The sequence below is a fragment of the Amphibalanus amphitrite genome, unplaced genomic scaffold (genome assembly GCF_019059575.1).
Source record: "Amphibalanus amphitrite isolate SeventyFive unplaced genomic scaffold, NRLGWU_Aamphi_draft 000004F_arrow, whole genome shotgun sequence".
In the NCBI taxonomy this organism is placed as follows: Eukaryota; Metazoa; Arthropoda; class Thecostraca; order Balanomorpha; family Balanidae; genus Amphibalanus; species Amphibalanus amphitrite.
This window is the reverse complement of record NW_024881501.1, coordinates 1,863,279-1,878,144: the sequence shown is the minus strand read 5'-3', so window position 1 is coordinate 1,878,144 and position 14,866 is coordinate 1,863,279. Positions and strand designations below refer to the sequence as shown.

Genomic DNA, 14,866 nt, shown 5'->3' with positions numbered 1-14,866 from the left:
CGAGACTCCAATCGTAGATGAGAAGACAAGGAAACCAGAGGTCATCCTGTACTACAACTCGACCAAAGGAGGTGTCGACGTCGTCGACTCCATGCTGGAAACAGCCATGGGAAAACCAACGCTCAGGAGGCGGCCAACACGGCGGTTTTCTTTATAATTATAGGTGTAACGTAAGTGACTGGTTTCAGTGTGCTGCTTCTCAACCGTGGTTTAACGAGGGGTTCCGACAGGAGGGCAATGCACCTGGCTCTTGGTCAGGAGCTAGTTAAGCCCCGCCTTCAGGAGCGGCCGGCGAACCCAGTCGGCTCAAACAGCGACACTCTGGCTGCACTCGCGGCTGTCACGGGACAGGAGGCCGCTCGCCAGCAGCTCCCAGCCGCAGCCGAGAGGGCGGCACGTGGAGGGTGTGTCCTCTGCCTGCAGGAGCCGAGTGGTGGGCGTGGCTCCGGCCACCGGTAGGCCAAGGAAAAGCTGCCCAAGTACCCTCCACGCGGCAGGTGCAGCGAGTTCGTCTGTAAAAAGCACAGCACGAATGTGCGCGTATGTGGTGTGTAGGGTGACGGAAATACGACAGAGTGGGGATGGCGAGCGCAGAGTACCAGAGTCCGGCCGGTCGTCCTGATTATCTTGTGCCTTGTGCACTACACCGATGCATTGTTTTACCTTTGATGTAGTACATCATACGTGTCATGTTACCACTTGTTCTTTTTTCTTTTTTTGGTATGCAGTTTGAAACACGAAGTATGAGAGCAAGTGAATAAGCGAATTGGGAGACGATGTATCAAATGTATGTATGTAGATACTAGATAGCCTACCGTAGTCATGCATATGATCCATGACCATACGCAGATGAAAATAGGCTAAAAATGTACAATTATTGAAGTGCGGAGTACTTCCTTTACTTGTTTTCCCATGTCATTTATTATTATAGGAGTAACACTGTTGTAAGTGTTCGGATTTCTCAATCTCCATGCACAACCAGTCTGCGAGTTCCTGAGGAGGTCGGACCGCACCGACAGCCTTCCTCCCCCGGCCACCAGAAGATGCGCTCCCTTGGGGCGACGGGACGGGGTCCGAGTGACGTGACGAAGCTGCGTTCACCCTACCCACGCGGGTCCCTGATAGGGTACCGCGCCCCCGCTCCTTGTGATGAGGGCGCGGGAGCAGCACACGACTGAACGCTTTGGGGTGGGACGGGCCCACGGGGTAGGGTCGGGGCGCGCGGTACGGTACAGTCGGCTATCGGACATTGCGCTAGTGTCGACTGGTTACCGTGGCATCCCATCAGTGAGGGGTGGCGATGTGGTCCGCCCCAGTGCAGTGAATGGTACAGCCCTATACAGTATTCTTCCGGCAGTACGGAGGCCAAGTACCGGCTGGTGTTTTCTGTCACGTGTTTGCTAAGCGATTTCCCATCCAGCGGCCGATTTCATAAAAAAGGCGTTAAATACGACTGGCACAGCTGTTCGCCAACCCGATTTCCTGCATTTTACGCCCAAGCGGCTTAACCCTCGCATGTGTAGGGGGGGGGGTCGGATGGACCCCCCCCATGGTTTTTCGCGAATAACTCGCGTAAAAAGCGGCCGATCGCGACGAAACTTTCAGTACCCTCGCATTGATCAATTTTACACCTACCCTGAAAATTTCATGACCTTGACCCAAATGACCTTTGACCTGTGACCTCTTTTCCGAGACCATGTTTAGCCGGAATCGCGATTTCGCGTATGTCGGCTCGCACTAGCCGCGTGTTTGCAAGCTTTTCGTGGTTTCAAACGTTCAAACATGTGATTTGATGTTACTCCCGTGTGTGTCAAGGTCACCTGAAGGTCAGGTCAGGTCATTGACCTTTGGTGACCTCGGGTGACCTCGGGTCACTTTTTCGAGTTTTACATGTTTCTAGGCTAGTTTTTGGAGCTGAATTCGAATTTAGCAACCATTTGAACATTTACGAAGTAGTTTTGGTGACTTCGTAACATGTTACGAAGCTGTCAGAGGCGGTTGACACGTACTACGAATACCCGTCACGACGCCTACTGGTTGACCTGACCTGACCTGACCCGACCTGGTCTAAATGCTTCAAGACATCATCTGTGATCAAAACTAACACGATATTCGTGATCAGCACCCCGAAAAACCCCTAAGCAGCCACACTTTACGACTTTCTAACAGGTCCCGATTTTCCCGACTTTGGGTCATTGACCTGACCTGGAAGGTCAACCAATGACCTAGGACCTTAAAATTGGGTATCATCGGCTTCCTCTCGTCACGGGCAACACGCTCGTTTTTTTCCGCGAAGCTCTAGCTCGATCAGGGGCCAAACGGCAAGGGGGGGTCCAACCGACCCCCCCCCCCCTACACATTAGAAGCTGGCAAACGCCGCACACATGCGAGGGTTAATAAAGCAAATACGGATGTAACTATATGAATTATGTTATTTACTATAATATAGGCCAGTGTAGTAAAATACGGACCAAAACTAACCAAAGCATACATTTACTGGCGCATAATACGCCCTCTCATCCCAGTAACAGCACTCACTTCTACAGGGCGTTGTTTCTTAGGAAGTAAAATACACCCTGATGTAAGATATTACCGGGCTTTACGAAATCGGCCGCTGGAGCCACCCGGGTGAATAGAGGGACGAAGGAGGCGCAGCAGGTACCAGAAAGGTGATACACAAACACAGTGGCCCTTTTAGGTCTCAGCGACTGGAGAAAGACACGCGGCCTAGAGCACATAGCAGTAACAGCGAAACGCTCCGGCGGCTTCCCTGGCTGTTCATCAATAGTGGATCGCCACCTCAGCACAAATTTAGCAGCAGCTCCATGATACTATTGCAAACCTGCGTAGGATCCTCTACCACTCGACAGGATTGTAATTTATGAAACTAACTACAAACAAAACTATGTACAAACAAAACTACTCACACGAGGAGACCAAACAGCCTCTCAAACATCACTGATACGTGGCTTCTCTAATACAAAATCGATGTACCATATAAGAGCAGAATCGACCGATCGACCCCACGACTACCAAATTTTGTTCAACTTCAAATACGCTCAGCACAATATGGCAGGCTATTGGGGACCCGAGCACACGGTACTCACAGCTGCGTCGAGTATCGCCGGCACGCCGCGCCGTCCGCCGCTCACAGGTCGGGCACGCCGTCCGTGCTGAACACTATCTTCCTGACCAGTCCGTTTTTGACGTTGTCGCCCGGCTTCCCGATGCCGAAGCTGAAGGTGACGCCGCTGGCGTGCACCTGAGTGGTGCTGACGCCCATCGGGTACCAGCCGAGCTTGTTGAGCACCAGGCCGATGCGGTAGACGCGGCCGGGCTGCATCAGCACCGGCCGGTTGAAGAGGATCTCCACCAGGTCGTTGTAGTTGACGCGCGACGTGAAGTGTGTGTAGGTGAGCCGCTGGTTGTCCGAGTCGGCCACGTACGCGTACAGTAGCTCCATGTAGCCGTTCTGGCCGTAGTTGAGGTTGGCGCCGGGCGTATTGCGCAGCGACTGGGACGGCAGCCAGTCGGTGGGGATGTCCGTCACCTGCGAGGGCACCATGATGCCCAGCGTGTGCACGGGACGGTCCACCGACAGTGTCAGCGAGGCCTCCTCCTGGCAGCGGATCAGCTGGTGCGGCTCGCCCAGGATGGGCCGCGCGCAGAGCCGCCGACTGCCGCCCGGCAGCTGGCTGTCGGCCGCCGCCGCCGGCGCCGGCGGGCACGCGCCGCGCGGCAGCGTCGAGCCGTCCAGGTGGTCCGGGAGCGGCCACTTGCCCGGCGTCAGGATGTTCATGACGATGGCCAGACTCTCCTCGGGCGAGAGCAGGCCCGACACGGCCGGACCGTTGGCGAACGTGGTGGCATTCATCGTCAGATAGCGCACCTGGCGGAGGAGAGTCAGGACGGAGGGTCAAGTACCGTACCCGGCGGGTCAGGACGGATGGTCAGGTACAGGTACCGTACCCGGCGGGTCAGTACCGTACCCGGCGGGTCACGTAACGCACCTGGCGGGTCAGTAACGCACCTGGCGGAGGGACAGGACAGCGGGTCAGAGAAGGCCAGAGAGAGAGAGAGGACGGGTCAGTAACGCGGGCCTTGAGTAACGCACCTGGCGGATCAGGTACCGCACCTGGCGGAGGGTCAGGAAGGAGGATCAGGTACCGCACTTGGCGGAGCAAGAGGGCGGGTCAGATACCGCTCCCGGCAGAGGGCCAGAGAGAGGACGGGTTAGATACCGCATTTGGCGGAGCAGGGGGGCGGGGGGTCAGATACCGCACTTGGCGGAGCAAGAGGGCGGGTCAGATACCGCTCCCGGCAGGGTGTCAGAACCGCGGGTCAGATAAATCACCCGGCAGAGAGAGAGAGAGAGAGAGAGAGAGAGAGAGAGAGAGAGAGAGAGAGAGAGAGAGAGAGAGAGAGAGAGAGAGAGAGAGAGAGAGAGAGAGAGAGAGAGAGAGAGAGAGAGAGAGAGAGAGAGAGAGAGAGAGAGAGAGAGAGAGAGAGAGAGAGAGAGAGAGAGAGAGAGAGAGAGAGAGAGAGAGAGAGAGAGAGAGAGAGAGAGAGAGAGAGAGAGAGAGAGAGAGAGAGAGAGAGAGAGAGAGAGAGAGAGAGAGAGAGAGAGAGAGAGAGAGAGAGAGAGAGAGAGAGAGAGAGAGAGAGAGAGAGAGAGAGAGAGAGAGAGAGAGAGAGAGAGAGAGAGAGAGAGAGAGAGAGAGAGAGAGAGAGAGAGAGAGAGAGAGAGAGAGAGAGAGAGAGAGAGAGAGAGAGAGAGAGAGAGAGAGAGAGAGAGAGAGAGAGAGAGAGAGAGAGAGAGAGAGAGAGAGAGAGAGAGAGAGAGAGAGAGAGAGAGAGAGAGAGAGAGAGAGAGAGAGAGAGAGAGAGAGAGAGAGAGAGAGAGAGAGAGAGAGAGAGAGGAGAGAGAGAGAGAGAGAGAGAGAGAGAGAGAGAGAGAGAGAGAGAGAGAGAGAGAGAGAGAGAGAGAGAGAGAGAGAGAGAGAGAGAGAGAGAGAGAGAGAGAGAGAGAGAGAGAGAGAGAGAGAGAGAGAGAGAGAGAGAGAGAGAGAGAGAGAGAGAGAGAGAGAGAGAGAGAGAGAGAGAGAGAGAGAGAGAGAGAGAGAGGAGAGAGAGAGAGAGAGAGAGAGAGAGAGAGAGAGAGAGAGAGAGAGAGAGAGAGAGAGAGAGAGAGAGAGAGAGAGAGAGAGAGAGAGAGAGAGAGAGAGAGAGAGAGAGAGAGAGAGAGAGAGAGAGAGAGAGAGAGAGAGAGAGAGAGAGAGAGAGAGAGAGAGAGAGAGAGAGAGAGAGAGAGAGAGAGAGAGAGAGAGAGAGAGAGAGAGAGAGAGAGAGAGAGAGAGAGAGAGAGAGAGAGAGAGGAGAGAGAGAGAGAGAGAGAGAGAGAGAGAGAGAGAGAGAGAGAGAGAGAGAGAGAGAGAGAGAGAGAGAGAGAGAGAGAGAGAGAGAGAGAGAGAGAGAGAGAGAGAGAGAGAGAGAGAGAGAGAGAGAGAGAGAGAGAGAGAGAGAGAGAGAGAGAGAGGACGGAGGGTCAGGTACCGCAACTGGCGGAGGGTCAGGTACGGTCGGCTACAGTTTGGTCGATAGTGACTATTCACCGGTTATTTTTGCCTAAGAGCTGACAATAGCTGTCACCTGGTGCTGGTAGACTGTGTCACTTGACTTATTATTAAACGGCACAGCCTATCCACGCCGTATGGCAGCGGCTCGGGTCGCCAGAAGACGTCCATCCCCGGTATTATTATTTCTTCATTCCGAGAAGAGTTGGTAGATCTGGGTGTTGCTAGATTTACATGTCTCGCACTGGGGCGAGGGAGCTCAAAAACATAAAACGAGTCCCCGGCTGAAAAGTCGGAGGGGCTCGTGAGTCCCCCGCGAGCCCCCTGGCTGCCGTAGGACCTATCATATGGTCCCTGTACCGATCAGCCTGTAGCCGAGGGTACCGCACCTGGCGGGTCAGGGAGCGGATAAGTCAGGTACCGCACCTGGCGGGTCAGGACGACGGGTCAGGACGACGGGTCAGGTACCGCACCAGACGGGTCAGGACGGCGGGTCAGGTACCGCACCTGGCGGGTCAGGACGGCGGGACATGTACCGCACCTGACGGGTCAGGACGGCGGGTCAGGACGGCGGGTCAGGACGGCGGGTCAGGACGGCGGGTCAGGACGGCGGGTCAGGTACCGCACCAGACGGGTCAGGTAGCGCACCTGGAGGCTGTCAGAGACAGGATGACTCAGGACTCAGGACGTCAGGACACCCCTGGCCGCACGCGATGGAGATCACTGCCCACTGGTGACTTTATGAACATGACTTTCAGACTCGGCATCCAAAATTTAAAAACTATTCAGTACAGAACACCAACAGGCCCTGTCCAGTGTCCATTATCCAGGCCTAAAACCAGTACCTATATAGTGCAATCTAAACTCGAAAACTATCGAGCGCAGGTATACTGTTGTAATTTGAGATGTTTGTTTTTTTTCTTGGCAAGGTCTGGTACCTACTATCAATACAACATACGTGCGACCATATTTGATGAAATCTCTAGCGTCGAAACCCATTGAAATGCAACCGGAGCACCAACAGGGCATTTGAAGTTCTTGCTGTAGGGAATATACCAGGCAAGTATCAAACACCAGCTGTTGAAAGTGTGGGCGCCATAGCCAATCTTGTAAAAATGACACTATGTGTCCCACTCTCCCCTACATACAGGGAGCTCGACCTGCCGACACCCAGTACCGGGAGCTCCTGCCGACACCCAGTACCGGGAGCTCCCACCGACACCCAGTACCGGGAGCTCCTGCCGACACCCAGTACACGGAGCTCCTGCCGACACCCAGCACAGGGAGCTCCTGCCGACACCCAGCACCGGGAGCTCCTGCCGACACCCAGTACCGGGGGCTCACACCAACACCCAGTACAGGGAGCCCCCGCCGACACCCAGTACCGGGAGCCCCTGCCGACACCCAGTACCGGGAGCTCCTGCCGACACCCAGTAGAGGGAGCCCCCACCGACACCCAGTACCGGGAGCTCCTGCCGACACCCAGTAGAGGGAGCCCCCACCGACACCCAGTACCGGGAGCTCCTGCCGACACCCAGTACCGGGAGCTCCTGCCGACACCCAGCACAGGGAGCTCCTGCCGACACCCAGCGCACGGAGCCCGCTGTCGCTACTCACCCAGCGCACGGAGCCCGCTGTCGCTACTCACCCAGCACAGGGAGCCCGCTGTCGCTACTCACCCAGCGCAGGAAGCCCGCTGTCGCTACTCACCCAGCGCAGGAAGCCCGCTGTCGCTACTCACCCAGCGCAGGAAGCCCGCTGTCGCTACTCACCCAGCGCAGGAAGCCCGCTGTCGCTACTCACCCAGCGCAGGAAGCCCGCTGTCGCTACTCACCCAGCGCAGGAAGCCCGCTGTCGCTACTCACCCAGCGCACGGAGCCCGCTGTCGCTACTCACCCAGCACAGGGAGCCCGCTGTCGCTACTCACCCAGCGCAGGAAGCCCGCTGTCGCTACTCACCCAGCGCAGGAAGCCCGCTGTCGCTACTCACCCAGCGCAGGAAGCCCGCTGTCGCTACCCACCCAGCGCACGGAGCCCGCTGTCGCTACTCACCCGGTAGAGCGCGTCGCCGAGTACCATGCGCTGGTTGACGGCGTTGACCTCCAGTGGCCGTCGCTGACATTCCTTGCGGGACCAGCGCACCAGCACGTTAAATATGTCCAGCTCCGAGGTGATATTCAGATAGTCCTGCGCGACAAAGGCCATCGGCACATCACAACAGAGCACCGCGGTGCAGCGGAGCGGCTAGCAGCGTTGGAAACAGCTGTGCTTTACATCGCTATCCAGCCGAGGCCGGATAAACAAACATTATCTGCATTGATTCCTTCGCCATAATCATGGAATTTTAAAACGGAGGTCACAAAACAACACCATGTACATTGTACTTGTCAAGAAACAAATATTTCATGGATTGATTCATATAATTTCAACATTTCACCTCTAAAATGACGGTATAAAATGCGCAGGTAGCAAAAAAAGCCGCTGAATAGTTACTCGTACGAACACCACCTAATGACGCTTTAGAGAGCGTCAAACATCCAGTGTGCTCAGCCCGCCACCTTTCAGACGGTGTGACGGCCCCTGGGGCGAGGGGGACGGCCGGCGCGGGCTCACCTGCTCCAGAATGGCGATCAGCGACGCGTGCTCGACGTCCTCGATGGCCGACGTGGCGATCACCTTGGCCGTCTGTTGGGTGATGATCTGAAACGGGCAGGGACGGTGGAGCGCACTGTGGCGACAACAGGCCTACCGCCACCACCGTCCACCGCCAGAAGCTGTACTCGACACATGCACAGCTGCCCCATATCGGCCGAGCAGGGGGCAAGGGAAGATCCCATGGCTTTACAGTCGAACAAAGTCAACACGCTTCTAAACGCAAGCCACGTCATGTTTCAAAATGCCGTTCACAACTTATCCGAGGATCGAAACCAAGATTACCGAAGCATCGAAGTGAGTTTTGAGCACAGTCAATGACTAAATTAAAAGTAATAGGAATTTATTAACACAAAAAAGCAGCATACTGTAAAGATGTTCAAAATAAGAGGACGTTAAGTGACTAAAAGCAGCGATACTGACCTTCATGCACTTTTCCATGAGCACTGGCTCCTCGAAGAGTTTGGCGAACTCGTATGCGCGGCAGACGTTGTGCGGCTCGAGGTCCTTCCAGAGGAACTTGGTGCAGTGCTCCACCAGGTGGGGCAGCATGTACTTTTTGGCCGCGTAGCAGATCTCGCACGCCTGGTCGAACGACTGCAGGTTGATCTGGTCCGAGTAGATGTACCTGCCGGCAGGCCGGCGGCGTCAGCAGGTTCACTGCGGAGCGGCGGTGGGCGAGTGACAGCCCGCGGTCAAAGTTAGAGTTCAACGTTCGGCTCCAAGCTCCGTCCTGAACCTCGCGCAGCTCAATCAGCTGGTGGTAGTGATCCGGTCTGACGTCATAAGGGGAGCCCCCTGTCACCGCGCGCGCCTCCCTCCTTCTACACGCAGGGAGCCCGTGCAACATCTCGCCTTTATTATACGGAACTGGCCCGCGGTCGCCCGCCGGCCGCCGCGCCGACCCACGACCAGACGGTCACGTGACCGCCGGCCGCCGACCCACGACCAGACGGTCACGTGACCGCCGACCGCCGACCCACGACCAGACGGTCACGTGACCGCCGGCCGCCGACCCACGACCAGACGGTCACGTGACCGGCGGCCGGCCGACCGCCGACCCACGACCAGACGGTCACGTGACCGCCGGCCGGCCCAATCAAACAGCACGCTGTAGGCCGCCCAGACACGGTCCCCGGCGCCGCCTGGCCAGCGCCCGAGTGCTGGGACTGGCACCTCCTCCAAGCGTTTGTGTCCTAGGAACTACAATAATACAGCTCCAGAACGATATTGATGCTGTAACGGAATGGGCGGCGGTCTGGGGGCTCAAGCTGAATCCCTCGAAGTGTAAAACTTTTAAAATCACGCTCAAAAGAGACATATATCCATCTGTGTATCAAATCAGTGGTAGCACTCTGCAGGAAGTGACTTCGATTCGTGATTTGGGTGTGGTACTTGACCGAAAACTTACTTTTGCAGACCATACAAATGTGATTGTTTCAAAGGCAAATCGGGCACTAGGGCTACTCATGCGGAGCCTCCAGGCGACCTCTCCGCGGTGCAAACTGGACAGGAGAGCAGTGTTCGCGGCATTCAATGCAAATGTTAGGGCCATCCTAGAGTACTGTTCTGTAGTTTGGGCCGGTGCTTCCAAGTGTCATCTCGTGCGTTTGGAACGTGTCCAACACAAGTTTTTGATTTGGCTGGCAAACATGACGAACGTTCACCATGACTCGATTGAATATCATTACCTGCTGAAGCTGTTCGACGTGAGATCGCTACATGCCAGGCGCATTGAGAGTGACATTATATTTTTGTGCAAGGTATTCAAAGGTTCGGTGTCATCCTCTCATCTTCTACGGTCGTTCTCGTTACACGCTCCGCTCAGAGCGACACGCAGCGCTGTGTCGACATTGTTCCATGTGCCGCGTGGGCGAGTGAACTGCATTGCAAACGGCCTGTTTACGCGCTGTCCTCGTGCCACCAACAAATTTCTGGAAGCCCAGCCTCAAACTGATGTGTTATGTGATCCTGTTGGAAGCATCAAGAGGCGCCTCGTCCTCTATACCGGATCCGTGAGACTCTAGGGCAATGTACATGAGAATACTGTTTTTATTATGATAGTTTATTGTGCATGTTTTTTTTCGTATTTTATCTTTTGACTTCACCTATCATAGGGATCATGCCTGTTGGTGATATTATGCAATACAAGAATACAAGAATACAAGCTACTTACAATAACAATTACAATAATAATCCAATGTATGTAATTCCCAAGAAACGAACCGTCTAGCATAGGCAGAATTTTGTGCCGAGCTGGGGGTGCCCCAGCTCTCCCAATTCCACGCCGGCTTGACTTTGGAGCCGTAACAGACGCTCCGGACCTTGCGGTACACAGTGATGCAAATGGGGTTCACGAGTGGCCATAAATACCAAAAAGTCAAGTTAACCAAACCGAGTAAATCACGATATGGCCAGCCAAAGAAATGTTTGGGGCATCTGAAATCACATAGTTTTCATGTTTTTTTGTCAAAACCGGCCTCGCGTATGATTGTCCGAAGTCGTGACATTTTCTATGTCGTAAAATGACTGTCAGGTACGTGCAAGTTCAAACGCCGCTAGCGTGCGCTCATTTCATACAAGCTGCAAAAATTATACATGTCAATGATCCCTAAAGCCTCCTGCTTCTAATGCCGGGTCACAAAAAGCCGTACCTCTTTTGGCTTGGCGGTGATCTAATCATTTGCCATCATGCTGCAATCGCAGTTTTTTTTTTTTACTTACAATTATTTGCTTTCGTTTCACCTACAGCAGTTTACACAGTGTGTACCCGTTTTTATTCTCGCATACGAATGACAATTGATAAGGCTCTAATCGTAATAGTTTCGGAGTTAGGAGGGGGGGGGGGCTATGAATAGCCGCCCCCTCCCCCTCCCCCCAGAAGGGCGCGTTATACACAGACCCCAGTGGGGCGCGGGTTAATATAATGAACACTTTCCGGCTGGTAAAATTACATTATAAGCAAGTTAAATGAGTTTTGAGTGTTGATTACTGCGTAATTTTCGGACATATTTGGACAAATGACTGACTTCAACATTTTTGGACGGAAAACCAACGAAAATGCCGGACATTGGATGGACATAAGACATAACATTTTTTAAACTGGCATCGCTTATCTGCTACCGCTTTGGGTCGATATTTGCACAAAAAAAAAAATACTAGCAGCGTCGTTTTTTTTCGGTGCTCTTCCTGTCTTCATTGAAATTCTCAAACCATGTTCAAAGTACCCCACGATAAAAGTCTTTGTCATATTTAAATAGGTTTCAAAAGCAAATTTCATGGATTGAAGGCACTAATTAGTTCATTTTACAACAACACCCGTTGCATATTAGGCACTACCAATCTAAGATTTTGCGCTGCAATGAAGTTGCAATGCCGTGTTGTTGGTCGTTTTTACTTACAAATTGTTTTTGTACAGTTTGCGTCAACATCTTCATTCCCTGAAACTTTCAACCCCGTTCATACGAATGATAGCCCTTATTATTTTCTTTTTTTATAAATTTAGTCCGAATGGCTGAATGGGCGGATTTGAGGAATCAGAGCCCGCACTAAGCATAGCTTGTTGTGCTGACCCTGACCCCACCACCCGATCGCGCAATTCGTTGTATGGCAGAATTTTGTCCGAACGTTTAACGTGCCCTCACGACTGGACACGGTCCCCTCCGCTCACTCACGTTACCTGGCTTCTGTGCGGCCCTGCCACAGACACGCAAGCCATTACACGTAGGAGCTAAATGTGGCCGCCCGCACCGGGGCTCGAACCGGGCTCTCACTTCCGGCTAAGCGTCGAATTCTGGCGCTTTTATCCACTCGGCCACGGAGAGGACAAATATACGATAATATACTGTAGTTACAAATAGACTTATAGTTACGATAATTTCCCCATTGGGCTTAATGTCGAGCCACTTATGGATTTTCCGTAATTTTGTGTTATTCACACAATGCTCAAATTGTCCCACCTGTTCCAAATTCAAATTACCCCCACCCAACCTACCCTATACAATTCAATGTTTATGATGTCAGTAGGTACTCACAGCATAAGGCTCCTAAACGCCTCTGGGCTGACGTCCAGGACCTTGATGGGGGCCTTCTCGGCCATACCGCCGAACAGCATGGCCTCGAACACGGGGCTGGCCATGGTCAGCACCAGTCTGTGGGCCTGGAACACCTGCCGAGCCGGGAGACACCGTCAGCACCTGGGGAGACACTATCAGCACCCAGGGAGACACACCTGGGGAGACACCGTCAGCAGCTGGGGAGACACCGGCAGCACCCAGGGAGACACACCCAAGGAGGCACCGTCAGCACCCAGGGAGACACACCTGGGGAGACACCGGCAGCACCTGGGGAGCCACTGTCAGCACCTGGGCAGACACTGTCAGGCTGTCAGCACCTGGGCAGACACTGTCAGCATGTCCTGGGGAGACACTGTCAATGCCTGGAGAGACACCATCAATGCCTGAGGAGACACTGCCAGCACCTGTGGAGACACCATTAGCACCAGTGGAGACACCCTCAGCACATGTGGAGACACCCTCCACAGTCCACACCTGGACTGTGGACTGTGGAGGGACTAAGTGAACAGCAGGGCTCCGGCTGACTCTGGTCAGCCCCAGTTAATCCCCAACAGCTCTGCCACTTGTTATAGTGCAGAACTGTTAACACCTAACATCTCAGCACACAATGCCACATTTGGGTTTATGATGACGATGATAATCTTGCCTTTGAAAACAAACACTGAGGAATAATGTAGGTAACCACCAATCACACTGACTCTCTGTAATGAAACAATGCCAAAGCAAAGAAAAACATCAGCAACTAAAAGTTAAGTATAAAAACAACAATCTTACCTGCTGATTTGACTCCATCCCCACAATAAACTCACAATCATGCCATTGTCCTGATTCAAACAGGAAAAGGCATCTCTCATTGAGAGTCTTCTTTGTAATTTGCCAATCAGTCATAGCTTGGATTTGAAGATAAAGGCAAAATTCTGAGGGACAAAAACATTTCAACAATCATCAAAACTTTTTTATATAAATTTAGCTCGAATGTTTGAATGGACGGATTGACAGAGCCGAAGCCCACGCTAAGCAGAGCTTGTTGCGTAGACCCCGACCTCTACCGTCCGATCGCGCAATTCCGGGTAACGGGAGAATTTAGATGCCAAAGTTTAACGTGCCCTTCAAAGCCGGACACGGCCTGTCCCACTCAACTGACTTCAACTGGCTGCGGCTGCTCCCACCAACCGCAGACCATCCCCGTCAGGAGTCTCAAATATCGAGCGCCGGAGCGTCTCGAACCCGGGCTCTCACTACCGGGAGTCCAATGCTCTACCAACTGAGCTACGGGACAGGCAACTTCAAGAGCATCTCAAGAATACCTAAAATTGTTGACCTCAAGTCAATCTTCAGGGTCAGGGGTCAAGGTGAAAGACAAAAAATGGCATATGTGTGGGTAGGCAGTGATCTCCGGCTGTGTTCTGTCTCCAGAGGATAGCAGGATAGGATGCATAAAAGAATCAAGAATCAATCAGATAAACATCAGGCAAAAAGGGCAAAAACAAAGCAAAAAATATACATACTGAGGAAATAGATGAGGTTTTCAAACGGTCAATGTTAGCATCATGCTTAAAACCCGCGCCCCATAGGGCTATCGGCGGACCCTACCACCCGTAGGGGGAGGGCGTTTCGCCCCCCCCCCTAAGATCTCGGAAATTTACCAGCCGATTTTCAAAATTCAAACGGCGTTCGGTAGCCCCACCCGGGAACTACCTTGTGACCAAATTTCATTGACCTAGGTCAAACCGATGACATCACAGGTCAGGTCAAAGGTCAGGTTTTCACCGTTCACAGGCATTTCAAGAAATGTGTTGTGAAATCGATGTCAAAGCCCAATGCTGAAAGCTGATGCCCAATGCTGCAGCCTGAAATCTAGCTCAAGATGTCTGAATAAACTAACTCTCTGGCCCAATTAAAAAATCTTTTTTTTTTGCAGTCACAACCAAGATTCTAACAGTCAAAACTAAGTAAATATTAATCAAATTAAATTCATACGATCACAGGAATGAATTCGTATGAACTTGAACTCAATTTGAATTGAAATAAACTGAAATGAATGAAATGCATAAATCGAAATGAATTGAATTCGATGAATTCCTAGGTACCATCAAAGTACCATCCAAGGCGTACCAATCTTGAACCATATCCATGCTAGTACCATCCAAGATCCAAGAGGGAATCCATCACATAAACAAGTAACAGCCAAGGCCAAGGCTCTTTTCATAGCAATAGTAAACCAAATTGTTGTGATATATAACAGTCAAATTCCTAAGAATTGTAGGATTTGTAGCCCAATGAAATGTAGAGAAATATTATCGTTGTTGTTGTTGAAGAGTTAGGGCGCAAGAAATATTATCAAATCTTACCCAAAGCCCCTGCACACCACACCGCGCCGCAAGCCGCAGATGGCCGCAGAAATGATACCCCGCGTTCGATGTCTCTCGGACGACGAAGATTCTACGTCGTCCGGCCAATCCCGTCCAAGGTCAGCGGGGACTCGGCTGCGGTTATGGAACGTGATTGGCCGGACGGCGTAGAATCTTCGTCGTCCGAGAGACATCGAACGCGGGGATAGCTTGGG

At 52.8% G+C, this 14,866-nt stretch overlaps 1 protein-coding gene across 3 annotated transcripts; it reads right to left on the bottom strand.

Annotated features, from left to right (window-relative positions):
• Window positions 1-2,538: 2,538 nt before the first annotated feature.
• Window positions 2,539-14,693, bottom strand: LOC122377392 (BTB/POZ domain-containing protein 2-like). Of its 3 annotated transcripts, none has more exons than XM_043357365.1 (7): window positions 14,652-14,693; window positions 13,075-13,217; window positions 12,259-12,392; window positions 8,648-8,852; window positions 8,186-8,272; window positions 7,625-7,759; window positions 2,539-3,889 (listed from the first exon to the last, which is right to left on the bottom strand). In XM_043357365.1, exons 2-7 carry the CDS (start codon window positions 13,186-13,188, stop codon window positions 3,149-3,151), a joined length of 1,416 nt encoding a protein of 471 aa, XP_043213300.1. In that variant the 5' UTR covers window positions 13,189-13,217; window positions 14,652-14,693; the 3' UTR covers window positions 2,539-3,148. The 3 variants fall into 3 exon arrangements, with proteins under 3 accessions (XP_043213300.1, XP_043213310.1, XP_043213289.1); XM_043357375.1 differs by having other exon boundaries at window positions 14,603-14,653; XM_043357354.1 differs by lacking the exon at window positions 14,652-14,693 and adding an exon at window positions 14,391-14,413.
• Between the last annotated feature and the right edge of the window lie 173 nt (window positions 14,694-14,866).

Excerpts from the sequence above, each read along its gene's own strand:
- LOC122377392 (XM_043357365.1), bottom strand. The coding sequence starts at position 13,188 with ATGACTGATTGGCAAATTACAAAGAAGACTCTCAATGAGAGATGCCTT. Across the intron at positions 12,393-13,074 it reads GGATGGAGTCAAATCAGCAG|GTGTTCCAGGCCCACAGACT; the intron begins GTAAGATTGTTG and ends CCGGCTCGGCAG. Across the intron at positions 8,273-8,647 it reads TCATGGAAAAGTGCATGAAG|ATCATCACCCAACAGACGGC; the intron begins GTCAGTATCGCT and ends TGCCCGTTTCAG.